This window comes from Tachypleus tridentatus, chromosome 9, assembly GCF_004210375.1.
Source record: "Tachypleus tridentatus isolate NWPU-2018 chromosome 9, ASM421037v1, whole genome shotgun sequence".
NCBI classification, from domain to species: Eukaryota; Metazoa; Arthropoda; class Merostomata; order Xiphosura; family Limulidae; genus Tachypleus; species Tachypleus tridentatus.
This window is the reverse complement of record NC_134833.1, coordinates 22,060,121-22,074,431: the sequence shown is the minus strand read 5'-3', so window position 1 is coordinate 22,074,431 and position 14,311 is coordinate 22,060,121. Positions and strand designations below refer to the sequence as shown.

The window sequence follows — 14,311 nt, the reverse complement described above, 5'->3', positions numbered from 1 at the left end:
CAAGTACATGGAGGGGTGGCACTGTTGGTTAATGAGCATGTGCCAACCCTGTTTTTGCCACTCGATACACCCTTGGAAGCTGTTGTCATCCGTGTTACTTTGGGTCCTACCATCACTGTTTGTTCTCTCTACCTGTTGATGCACTCATTCAACAGTTGTTATCTCCCATTTTAATCCTGGGGGACTTTAACGAATGGACATCATCCCCTCTGGTGAATTGCTGATGTTGATGAGAGGGGTCACTCCTTAGAGCGCATGCTCTCTGATCACAGCCTTTCTCTTTTCATTGCTGTTCTTATATTTATTTTCATGCACCTAATCAATCCTTTACTGCTGTTGATCTCTCAGTTTGGTCCCCTTCACTATTTTCCCACTTTTCGTGGAGGATTGACAATAATCCACGAGGCGGTGATCATTTTCCTATAATTTTGAGAGAGACTGGCTGTGGTCTATGTCACCTGACCTGCGTGCCATAGTGGATCATGCAAACTGGCCCTCTTTCACTGCTCTTGCAGAACTTGATCCTGCCATTGTCTGTAAGCCATCAATAGATGTCTGTGTGGCAGCAATAACTGACTCTATTATACAGGCAGCTCCTCAATGTATTCCTAAAACCTTGACATGTTTTCCACAATATCCTCATCCATGGTGGATCCAGGCAGCCACATGGCATGAAAGGTTAAAAAACGGGCCTGTGATACTTTTCGTAGGTATCCCACACTCTTGCACCACGTCGCTTTCCAGCATGCCCGTGCGCATGCTTGGTGAGTTAGACATCAAAGCCAGAAAGAATCTTGGATTAAGATCACAACCAGCATATCTTCTACTGCTAGTTCCAAAGTCATATGGGACAAGATTCAAAAGCTCAGTGGGTAATATAATTCTGCCGCCCTCTCGATCTTGCTTTCAAGGTAGCTGATACCCGGAGCATTGTCTATACTCTAAGTGAAAGCTTTTGATAGGTATCTAGGACTTCTGCTTCTTCCTCCACCTTCTTAGCCACCAAGACTAGGGCAGAGCAATCACCTCTTTCCTTTCGAGCTGATTATCTCTATGACTATAATCATCCCTTTACATTGGTGGAACTCAAACTGGCTCTTCATGAGTCTGGCAGTACATTGGTAGGACCTGATGATGTACACTATGAAATGCTGTGCCATCTATCTCCTTCTTCTCTTGCTATTATTCTGATTGTTTTTAACTGGATGTGGCAAGAGAATATTTTTCCTGATGCCTGGTGCCAGGGTATTGTCTTATTTTTCTCTAAGCCTGGGAAGGATCCCAAGATTCCTTCAAACTTTGCTTTGATGAGCTGTCTCTGTAAGACCTAAGAGAGGATGGTTAACGCTCATCTTGTTTGGTTCCTCAATTTAAACAACCTCCTCTCACCCACCCAGTGTGGGTTTCAAAGACACAGCTTCACCATGGACCACCTGATTTGTCTTGAAACGTCAACCAGAAAGGTTTTTCTAAATGATAACATCTTGTATCAATATTCTTTGACATTGAAAAGGCTTATGATACAACATAGAGGTATGGAATTTTGCAAGACCTTAATGCATAAGTGTCACATGACAATTTGCCTGTTTTTATTATAAAAATTTTTTAATAGTCAGGCGATTCCAAGTTCATGTGGGTTTGACACTTTCCCATTCTTTTCTACAGGAACTTGGAGTCCCTCAGGGTTGTGTTTTGAGTGTCACGCTTTTCAGTATAAAGATTAATGCCATCACTGAACAACTCCCTTTCACTGTTGTAAACAGGCTCTATCTATGTTGATGACTTTCACGTCTCATGTCAGTTGTTGAACATGAGGTATATTGAGCAGCATCTACAGACAGCCTTCAGTCGTTTACTAGAGTGCACCACAGCAAATGGCTTTAACTTCTCTCTCTCTAAATCTGTTTGCATGCACTTTTGCTGCCAACAGGGTATTCGTCCTGATCCTGAATGCCATATCAGTGAAGTTGTGCTGACTGTGATCCCTGAGACAAAGTTCTTGGGGCTTATGTTTGACCGTAAGCTGATTTTTATACCACACATCAAGCAGCTACGGATCACATGTAGAAAAGCACTGAACATCCTCTGTATCCTCTCTTCCACCCCTTGGGGAGCAGATCGATGTTCTATGCTAAAGATATATGGTGCTGTTATTTGATCTAAACTCGACTATGCATCACTTTCCTATGGCTCTGCCAGCACCTTGGCCATAAAGATGCTAGACCCCCATCATCATCAAGTACTTCGGCTCTGCACCAAGGCTTTCTGCACTTCCCAGTTCACAGCTAATACACAGAGTCTCATGAACCTTCTTTACACCTCTGCCGTTTGCAACTGTCTTTATTGTATGCTTTGAAATTTCATTTCTTATCAAAGCGTCCCACCTGTGGTTGTGTTTTTCTTCCTTGGTGAGCCATACTTTTTCAGAACAGATAATCTGCTATTGCTCTTTTTGGCTTTCATATTCAGATGCAGTTGGTTATATTGGGTTTGTTCTTGGATAACATTGCTGTATCCACTGGTAAGCCCATCCCACAATAGCTTATTACAGTCCCCAAATTTGACCTGTCCTTAAGTAATCTGAGAAAAGCTAACACTCCAGATTGGAAATACTGTCTGTAATTTGCTCAACATCTTTTGAACTATCATTTGATTCCTATTTATACAGATGGTTCAATATCATGTGACTGTGATGGCACTGCCATGGTTTGTTGTGGTTCGGTGGTTGTGTGCAGAAACCCTCAACAGCTTTTGTGTTCACTGCTGAACTGTACACTATTTCTATTGCCCTGGATCACAAAGAAGTTAAGCAGTACTCAAATTGCACTATTTATACTGACTCACGTAGTTCTCTACTGACCCTGGAATTACTTCATGTTAGTTCACACCCTGTTTTCACCGATATTCAAAACTGACTGGCCCATTTCTTTTTAACATCTGCTTCTATCCAGTTTTTCTTGATACCAGGCCACATTGGTATTTGTAGGAACAAGCTCACTGACACTGTCACTGCTGTGCCTGTTTCATACATGGACTGTGGTCCTGTACTCAAGGCTCGGCTTCGTGCTAGTTGGCAGTCGACTTGGAGTGAGCGAAGGGAAAACAAGCTTTTCCGAATAAAACCCTCTATTGGACTTTGGGCATCTTGCTTCCATAAAGATCGGAAAGAGGAAGTTGTTCTAACTAGACTACTCATTTGTTACAGTTTCTTAACTCATCGTTTTCTTTTATTTGGAACTGATGCACCAATGTGTTTTCTGTGTAACACTCAAGCCACTATAAGCCACATTTTACTTTCTTGCCATCATTGAGAGTCATAATGATGGCACCATTTTAAACATGTTCTTTCCCAAGGTTTGTCCATAACATTAGACAGTGTTATTGATGATGGTGACACTGTCTACCTTAAAAACGTTTTTAGTTTTTTAAAGGCCATTAATTTTTTTAATTAAAACATTAGACTTTTTCTTAATGTGATTCCCTTTTAAGAATAAAAGTATATCCAGTCTGATTTGATATTAGAAAATGGCTGTACTGTCAAATTACTTGAAACCAAGAATGGAAAGGCCAACTTCAGGTGATTAATGCTGCTGTTTGTACTACCTGTTAGTCATTCTGGTGAGTTATAATTAAAATTTTGTTACAAGTCTTTTAAAACTGTTATTACTTTCCATTCTGAAAATGGCCATGACGTCAAATAGGACTGGAAAGACCAACTTCAGGTGACTAACAGTGGTTTTTATTTACCTGTTAGTCTTCCTGGTGACTATAATGTACTAGTAGTGTGAAGACAAAACAAGTTACCATAGTGTACTAGTAGTGTAAAGACAAGGCAAATTACCATAGTGTACTAGTAGTGTACAGACAAGGCAAGTTACTGTAGTGTAGAGACAAAGAAAGTTACCATAATGTACTACTAGTGTGTAGACAAAGCAAATTACCATAGTGTAGTGGTAGTGTGAAGACAAAACAAGTTACCATAGTGTACTACTAGTGTGTAGACAAAGCAAATTACCATAGTGTAGTGGTAGTGTATTAAGGGACATTTTAAACATGAGAAATATTTAAAATTTATCTATACTTTAGGCTTAACACCCATTCTTGTTTGTTGATATCTTATTCAGTTTCATCTCACATTTAGGCTTTGAAGAGCATCTTTTTACATTTCCTCATTTTTTGTTTGGTCATCTCTCCTTAGTGGTGTTTAATCTGTTACATACCAGTTAGTGCTTAGTGACATTAATGTGCGGAGTCAAAATTTGTAATTACAGTTACAATTACGTCATTGGTAAGATCTTTACTGGGTTGTCATGTATCACATAAAAATCACATCTTCTATTTGTGTCTCTGGAATTTATTATTTTCAACTTTGCATACATTAACAGACTGTTATCTTCTACTTCAGGGAGTTGAGTACAAAATAAAAGTTGATGAAGCCTTAGAAGAGGCTCTGGAGATTATTTCTTCTGGAAGCTGGAAAACGGAAATATTTGTAAATGAAGATGTCGTCCAGAGCCGACAAGTTTCTAAGTATGGTAAAGTTTTCAAGTTTGTGGTAAGCACAGATTAAATGATTTATGGCATTGACCCAGAGTTTTGCTTTCTCTTTTTATGTGCAAAAAATTAAAAGCATGATTTTTAAATCTATCTACTTTTTTTTTTTTTTTTGACTTGGATAATGGTATATTTATTTTTCTCTGCTGCAGCTGGAAACATTGTGATATTTCTAAATGGCATTAGAAAATCATGACTGTGGTGAAGTGTTGTGGTGATCGTGTAAGATAAGACATTAAGCAGAGCTACGTATCAAATTATCAGAAGAGAAAAGCAGTGAAGTAAAATTATAACATTCAATAGCACTTAGCAGTAGTTAGCTAAAAACAATTTGTCTTTGACTGGAATATCAGGTATTTAAATCTAGGGATCCAATAATTTGGGAGGTATAAATTAACTCTCAGTTGAATGTTTAGCCTAAATTATGTCAAAGCTTCGTTTTCATTTTGTGAGCTAATTTATTTTTTGTCAGTTTAACTTCTATGAAATTCACCTAGAAATAATACAAAGATGTATCTGTGTCTAGATTATTATTTGGTGATTTTACATTTGTAAATAAATGAACATTTTATGCCTTAAAATACAAACAACATAATTAGTGAAAATGAAGTGTAATGAACTGACCAATAGTTTAGTAATTTATATCTAATTTTTGACTTTTGATGTGCTGTTTTAGTTTGGTTTTTTTACCCATGTGTAAAATATGGAAGTTGTTTCTTTGAATGAGACAGAAGTAATGTTTGTCTATAACTATTGTACTAAAGATCATTTGTTTTTACAGAAGTAATGTTTGTCTATAACTATTGTACTAAAGATCATTTGTTTTTACAGAAGTAATGTTTGTCTATAACTATTGTACTAAAGATCATTTATTTTTATAGAAGTAATGTTTGTCTATAACTATTGTACTAAAGATCATTTGTTTTTACAGAAGTAATGTTTGTCTATAACTATTGTACTAAAGATCATTTGTTTTTTAGAAGTAATGTTTGTCTATAACTATTGTACTAAAGATCATTTGTTTTACAGAAGTAATGTTTGTCTATAACTATTGTACTAAAGATCATTTGTTTTTTACAGAAGTAATGTTTGTCTATAACTATTGTACTAAAGATCATTTGTTTTTACAGAAGTAATGTTTGTCTATAACTATTGTACTAAAGATCATTTGTTTTTTTACAGAGTAATGTTTGTCTATAACTATTGTACTAAAGATCATTTGTTTTTACAGAAGTAATGTTTGTCTATAACTATTGTACTAAAGATCATTTGTTTTTACAGAAGTAATGTTTGTCTATAACTATTGTACTAAAGATCATTTGTTTTTACAGAAGTAATGTTTGTCTATAACTATTGTACTAAAGATCATTTTTTACAGAAGTAATGTTTGTCTATAACTATTGTACTAAAGATCATTTGTTTTACAGAAGTAATGTTTGTCTATAACTATTGTACTAAAGATCATTTGTTTTTACAGAAGTAATGCTTGTCTATAACTATTGTACTAAAGATCATTTGTTTTTTACAAAGTAATGCTTGTCTATAACTATTGTACTAAAGATCATTTGTTTTTACAGAAGTAATGTTTGTCTATAACTATTGTACTAAAGATCATTTGTTTTTACAGAAGTAATGTTTGTCTATAACTATTGTACTAAAGATCATTTGTTTTTACAGAAGTAATGTTTGTCTATAACTATTGTACTAAAGATCATTTGTTTTTACAGAAGTAATGCTTGTCTATAACTATTGTACTAAAGATCATTTGTTTTTACAGAAGTAATGCTTGTCTATAACTATTGTACTAAAGATCATTTGTTTTACAGAAGTAATGCTTGTCTATAACTATTGTACTAAAGATCATTTGTTTTTACAGAAGTAATGCTTGTCTATAACTATTGTACTAAAGATCATTTGTTTTTACAGAAGTAATGTTTGTCTATAACTATTGTACTAAAGATCATTTGTTTTACAGAAGTAATGTTTGTCTATAACTATTGTACTAAAGATCATTTGTTTTACAGAAGTAATGTTTGTCTATAACTATTGTACTAAAGATCATTTGTTTTTTACAGAAGTAATGTTTGTCTATAACTATTGTACTAAAGATCATTTGTTTTTTACAGAAGTAATGTTTGTCTATAACTATTGTACTAAAGATCATTTGTTTTTTACAGAAGTAATGTTTGTCTATAACTATTGTACTAAAGATCATTTGTTTTTACAGAAGTAATGTTTGTCTATAACTATTGTACTAAAGATCATTTATTTTTTATAGAAGTAATGTTTGTCTATAACTATTGTACTAAAGATCATTTGTTTTTACAAGTAATGTTTGTCTATAACTATTGTACTAAAGATCATTTGTTTTTTACAGAGTAATGTTTGTCTATAACTATTGTACTAAAGATCATTTGTTTTTTACAGAAGTAATGTTTGTCTATAACTATTGTACTAAAGATCATTTGTTTTACAGAAGTAATGTTTGTCTATAACTATTGTACTAAAGATCATTTGTTTTACAGAAGTAATGTTTGTCTATAACTATTGTACTAAAGATCATTTGTTTTTTACAGAAGTAATGTTTGTCTATAACTATTGTACTAAAGATCATTTGTTTTTACAGAAGTAATGTTTGTCTATAACTATTGTACTAAAGATCATTTGTTTTACAGAAGTAATGTTTGTCTATAACTATTGTACTAAAGATCATTTGTTTTACAGAAGTAATGTTTGTCTATAACTATTGTACTAAGATCATTTTTTTACAGAAGTAATGTTTGTCTATAACTATTGTACTAAAGATCATTTGTTTTACAGAAGTAATGTTTGTCTATAACTATTGTACTAAAGATCATTTGTTTTACAGAAGTAATGTTTGTCTATAACTATTGTACTAAAGATCATTTGTTTTACAGAAGTAATGCTTGTCTATAACTATTGTACTAAAGATCATTTGTTTTTACAGAAGTAATGTTTGTCTATAACTATTGTACTAAAGATCATTTGTTTTTACAGAAGTAATGTTTGTCTATAACTATTGTACTAAAGATCATTTGTTTTTTACAGAAGTAATGTTTGTCTATAACTATTGTACTAAAGATCATTTGTTTTTTACAGAAGTAATGTTTGTCTATAACTATTGTACTAAAGATCATTTGTTTTACAGAAGTAATGCTTGTCTATAACTATTGTACTAAAGATCATTTGTTTTTTACAGAAGTAATGCTTGTCTATAACTATTGTACTAAAGATCATTTGTTTTACAGAAGTAATGCTTGTCTATTGTACTAACTATTGTACTAAAGATCATTTGTTTTTACAGAAGTAATGTTTGTCTATAACTATTGTACTAAAGATCATTTGTTTTACAGAAGTAATGTTTGTCTATAACTATTGTACTAAAGATCATTTGTTTTTTACAGAAGTAATGTTTGTCTATAACTATTGTACTAAAGATCATTTGTTTTTTACAGAAGTAATGTTTGTCTATAACTATTGTACTAAAGATCATTTGTTTTACAGAAGTAATGTTTGTCTATAACTATTGTACTAAAGATCATTTGTTTTACAGAAGTAATGTTTGTCTATAACTATTGTACTAAAGATCATTTTTTTTATAGAAGTAATGTTTGTCTATAACTATTGTACTAAAGATCATTTGTTTTTACAGAAGTAATGTTTGTCTATAACTATTGTACTAAAGATCATTTGTTTTTACAGAAGTAATGCTTGTCTATGACTATTGTACTAAAGATCATTTGTTTTTACAGAAGTAATGTTTGTCTATAACTATTGTACTAAAGATCATTTGTTTTTACAGAAGTAATGCTTGTCTTTTTACTATTGTACTAAAGATCATTTGTTTTTACAGAAGTAATGCTTGTCTATAACTATTGTACTAAAGATCATTTGTTTTTACAGAAGTAATGTTTGTCTATAACTATTGTACTAAAGATCATTTGTTTTTACAGAAGTAATGTTTGTCTATAACTATTGTACTAAAGATCATTTGTTTTTTATCTTATGGGTGAACTTCATCATATTTGAATACCACCATGTGGACATAAGTTGCATTCTGTGATATCTCTTCAGGCTTTATTTCCTGAAATTTATTATGTGTTGAAGGTCTCTCCTTACTTACTTTATTTTCTTACCAACTTTTTCAATTTCTTGATTTTGAACCGTTTGTGTTGAGAAGAATTAGGTATTAGCCAAGTTATACCTTAACCTTGCAACTTTTTGCACCAGAATAATTATTTGTGTTGTTTTAACGTTCTGTTTACGTTCATTCACTGTTATACTGAGGCTACAGGTTTACTCAGAGATGCCTTCAAAAAAGAGGTTAGTTAAAAAGGCTAAGATGTCAAAATTGTTATAACTTTTAACTTGTATTTTTATTTCTAGATTCAAGCCATTAATTTATGGAGTGATTACTCAGATATTGGTCATATCTGTCACATGCTAATTCATTCTGATTGTGTTGTTTGATTTATGCCAGATCAAAGGCTCGCATTTTAAAATTTGCTTTCCCCAAATTTGATTATGAAGGAAAGTTATTTTGGTAAATAATTTCCATCCATACAGTGATAAATCAACTTGATTTGAAATTCCTATACATACATCTTTTATATGTAAGACATACGATTGTTTATTGGTATCTTGTTATTGTTTCAGCATTAAAGTTTCTTTAAAGTAAGTTAATGATTAAAATCACTGTGATTGAATGCACATTGTTAACTAGTTAATGTGTTTATATTTAATTACAGCTGTTTTGATAAATTACAGCTAGAACTCTATAAATTAAAGTACTTGCTCTAAGTGTTTCTGTTAGATAACAGATAAACTTTTTTAAAACTAAGGTCAGTCTATTATGCTTACTTGAACTAGCTAGACTTTACAAGAGGTCATTATTTTCTTTAAATATATATACTTTCACCATTTATCATCTTTCTTTTTCAGGGCAAAATAAAAATTACACCTCTAAAGGTGATTCACCATCTCTTCTACAATATTGAAAGCATGCCAGAATGGAACCCAACAATTAAACAGATAAAGGTGTCTGAATTAGGCAACTTTTATACCTTAAGTGATAATTACCATAATTTTCCTGTTAATAAAAAATAAAAACGTTTACATTTAATAATAGAGAAAAAAATATTTTCATATTAAGTCTAAAATTGTAATAGTGAAACTGATGTACACAAACTAGAAGTGACAATTTCATACTTTAGAGACCACCATTAGTTAAGTTGATTAGTTTTGAAGTCACTTTAAAGCTTCTTCATTGTATTATTCAGGCTTTAATTGATCAAGGCTGTCTGTTTTAATACTTGTTAGTAAATTTTGGGTTGTGTGATGTTTCGATGGATGGGAGTAAAATGTTTTATTCTTAGTGAAGGATGTGCAGAGATTTTCTTCTATGTTTAATATTATGCTGTAAAATCATGGGTTGCTGTAAGATAGGAAGCATCTTTAATAAATTATTGATAATATACCAACCTCCTATATGTGCTCTATCCACTGCCAATGAGCCATTTGTTACAATACCAGAGCTCACCAGGATGGCTGGAATATGACAGCCATAGTACTTGTCAAGACAGTATAGTTAATAACTTAAACAACAACTGTTTTATTGTGAATTAGGCTAATCTGGGAAACATAAGAAAGAGAAATAACTTACTAATAATAACATTCAATTGTTATTTACCTTCCAGGTTCTTCAGAAAATTGACAGTTATACAGATATTGTTTACGTAGTGGCCACAAATAGAGCAGGAGGCATTGTTGCTAGCAGGTAGCTTATTGATATCTTCTTTTTTCTTAATTAAATATCATTTATTGATGGGAAGGAGAGATTCTTATTCTTGTCACAGGTTTTTGAAAAGTTTCGATTCCATATTTCTTCCACTTATTGTATCTCTGTACTAGAGAAAGACAAGAATGCAGGTAGGTAGTCCTTTATTGTTCCTTCTGTTGAATAATTGTTTTTAAATGTTAGTGGTAAGTTTCAGTGAAGTTTATTTTTATCCTAAAGTAATCCATAATGAAATACAATGTTTGTATGATAGCTGTTGACCTTTGATAAAGAATATTTTGAAAGAAATGAAAATGACAGACTAGAAGTAAACTTTAAAATGTTTTAAGAAACAAAATGGTTTGGCATTATCTTTCATAACACGACTTTTAGAAATTATGTTGACAATAATGTATTCAGATTAATATTTCTAAAACAAACATAGAGCTCACTAATCAATATTAAATGGGGTTATTTATTAAACTTTTAATTCTTCACTGTAAAATAAAATGTTGGAAAACTTGTATCAAGATTGTTTTGGAATAAGTCAAACCCTGCAATTTTGTAGCTATTTATGTAATCTGTGAGTACTGGTGTACAACTCTGTTATATAGTAGCTATTTATCTAATCTGTGAGTACTGGTGTACAACTCTGTTATATAGTAACTGTTTATGTAATCTGTGAGTACTGGTGTACAGCTCTGTTATATAGTAGCTATTTAAGTGATAGGTGAGCACTGGTATACAACTCTGTTATCTTAGCAGCTTATTAAGTGATCTGTGAGAAATGGTGTACAGCTCTGTTATATTGTAGCTGTTTAAGTGATATGTGAGCACTGGTGTACCACTCTGTTATCTTAGCAGCTATTTAAGTGATATGTGAGCACTGGTATACAACTCTCTTACCTTAGCAGCTATTTAAGTGATAGGTGAGCACTGGTATACAACTCTGTTATCTTACCAGCTTATTAAGTGATCTGTAAGCACTGGTGTACAGCTCTGTTATATTGTAGCTGTTTAAGTGATATGTGAGCACTGGTGTACCACTCTGTTATCTTAGCAGCTATTTAAGTGATATGTGAGCACTGGTATACAACTCTGTTACCTTAGCAGCTACTTAAGTGATATGTGAGCACTGGTATACAACTCTGTTACCTTAGCAGCTACTTAAGTGATATGTGAGCACTGGTATACAGCTCTGTTACCTTAGCAGTTTTTAAGTGATATGTGAGAAATGGTATACAACTCTGTTACCTTAGCAGCTGTTTAAGTGATATGTGAGAAATGGTGTGTTTGATTCCTTTTTGATGTATTATTCCAGCTGCTGTAGGTTTCTACATTTCGGACATTATTAATGCACTATTTATTGATTTTCTTCATCAATTTTTATCAACAATAAAGCACCATGTCCACTGGATATGTCCCTCTAGTGGAGAAATAATGTAGATTATAATTGTGAATATAGTATATGTATCTGCATGAAAGTAGGCAAGCATTCAGTAAAAGGTGCATATTGTCTGTTTTAGACAAAAACTTAACAGAAATGTTACAAATGTATTTATACTCAAGGTATGTCTGTGAAATGACAGTGTTAGTCTAACTGAAACACTGATAATTCAGAGTGGAAGCTATGGCTTACTTGCAGAATAAATGTAGTTTTGTTAGTTTGTAAAGTCTCCAGAACCTCTTCTGAAATGTATATTTTCTCAAGTTTCTTTTTCAGAATCTTTATATCCTGTGTCTGGTATTTACCCTCCTCTGTATCAGAAATGTAGGTTGAGATAAACAATCGATAACATTGACATAAAAGAAAATACAGTGTTGAATAGCACACTGCATAATGTCATGGTTTGCACACGATTCCCACCTATGCATGTAGGGTTAAGACATTTCTTTGATACGTTTCAAATCAGAGAAGAAGTTCAGATTTTTTTTCTGTTATAAGATCTACATCATAAGCTCCTGTTTTGGTTTTGTACTTCTAAGAAAACACTGTCTTTACAGACTGTTTGTTTTTGGAACTCTACAATTATATGGAGGTGTTCTTATGGTACAATATTGCTGTTTTCATAACTTAAGTTTTTCTAAAAATGTCATCTCTGTAATGGCATAAAAATACCTTTGAAGTAAAACAAGCTATGGATATACTAGAACTATATTTTGACATTGCTTTGCAGATGGTTAAAGCAGCTCGTGGAAATATATTTATATTTCGATTTGATGTCCTTAACCAACATTTATGTATTTTTCTAATATTATTTTTAAAAAACAAAATTGAATTCTTAAGACTATAAGAAGATTAGTTTTGATAGTTTATGTTTCTATAAAAGTTTGTGTAGGACATGTGGTTTGCTAACTGTAGGCAGTAATAAGTAGTACACAAAAATTAAACAGAACTTATGTTTTTATCTTTATTAGTTAGATGATTATAATTTTTAAAAAAAGTACTGAAAACATAAATTCAAAAGCAGTGGAAGATTAGATAAGATATTACAAATTTCAATTTTTTTTCTGATTTCACTCCTCTCAGAATTATGAAATATTTTCAGGAAATATGAAACAACTTTGTTTCACTTTATACTTTGAATTGTGGGTTGTTATATTAAGAAGGGTTTTAATTGTGTTGAAGGTTTAATGTTGAAACAGGTTAAAACGAAGCACACTTTAGCTTGTACTTGAACTGCATTGACTATCGAGTAAGATTCTTTTAATGTATGTTCAAATTTGTCTTTTTTTTTTTATAGGGATTTTGTAGTTGCTAGGATGTTGGAGAATCGAGGTGGGTCTATTATTAATGCTATGGTGTCTGTAACACATCCTAGCATGCCTCTACAACCAAGCATGTGAGGTAATGGAGTTATAAAACTAGAATAAAGTTGAAAATACATGATTTGGTATATTTTAAAAATCTATATTTCTAATAAAAATTATTACATAAATATTTATTACTATTTGCACTGTTATTCCAAAAGTGCACGTTGTAATTATAAGAAATAATTCTGGTTGTATGCAATAGAACTTATAACCTTGATATATTGCGACTGACTTTTAGAAAAACACTTAGGTTCAAGTTAACACAATCATGTGGTATGCTATAATTTGAACACTTTTGAAAGATGTACTTTTTCAGAGGGAAACAAAGAGTGCTTTAACTATAAAGTATCATATCATTGAGACTACTTTGTGGTAATATCTGACGTCTTTTTTTACATTTGTGTATAATTTTAAAATAATTCTCATTTTTATGATTCTGTTTACAATCAGAAGCCTCTTGATATAATGATATTTATTGGTTTTGACAATAAATTCTGAAAAGCATTTTAAAAGTAAACTTTTCTTCTTTTACTTCAATATTTCCAACTCCTACGACACATGAGGGCCATGTATGTGATGTAATGAATATTGTGTTACAATGTAGCAACTAATTTTAAATTTATTTTCTGCAAAGATGCATCTTCTACTATGTCATACTAGTTAACTTTCTTAAGTACTTTTGTTATTCTGGTATGAGTTGTGAAATCGATTGTGCTCATAAGAGGAAAGATGAACCTTCAAATTAATACTAGTATTAAATTATTTTCAATGTGAGCTTACACCTCTAAAATAACAGTAGTTGGAGTTTGTAGTAATGTTAAGATTCAAAAAAGGTTAAGAGAAACCAGATATATTAGTTTAATCCTGAAGTAAATAAATAAAACTTTGAAACAGATATCAAATATAACATCATAATTATTATTTTTAGAGGGGAACATGGACCCAGTGTTTATGTATTTAGTCCAGTGGATGGGAGTACATGTCATCTACAATGGCTGTTGAACACAAATCTTAAGGTCGTGACCATATTTTACTTTTCTTACTTTGACTATAATTTTGTTTCATGTCTTCTTATAAAATCATATGGTTTATTATGAGCAAAAATTTATTTACTGTTATGACTTTACCAGTTCTAGTAGTGAAATA

General features: G+C 31.8%; 1 protein-coding gene across 7 annotated transcripts in view; it reads left to right on the top strand.

Annotated features, from left to right (window-relative positions):
* The window catches only part of LOC143224845 (steroidogenic acute regulatory protein-like), a 48,876-nt gene that overhangs the window by 29,622 nt on the left and 4,943 nt on the right, over window positions 1-14,311 (top strand). For all 7 annotated transcript variants that reach the window (XM_076453203.1, XM_076453206.1, XM_076453207.1 and 4 more), the window contains 4 exons: window positions 4,406-4,555; window positions 9,517-9,612; window positions 10,272-10,351; window positions 13,096-14,181. In XM_076453203.1, coding sequence (XP_076309318.1) covers window positions 4,406-4,555; window positions 9,517-9,612; window positions 10,272-10,351; window positions 13,096-13,198 — 429 coding nt within the window. In that variant the 3' untranslated portion in view covers window positions 13,199-14,181. The remainder of the gene's footprint in view (window positions 1-4,405; window positions 4,556-9,516; window positions 9,613-10,271; window positions 10,352-13,095; window positions 14,182-14,311) is intronic.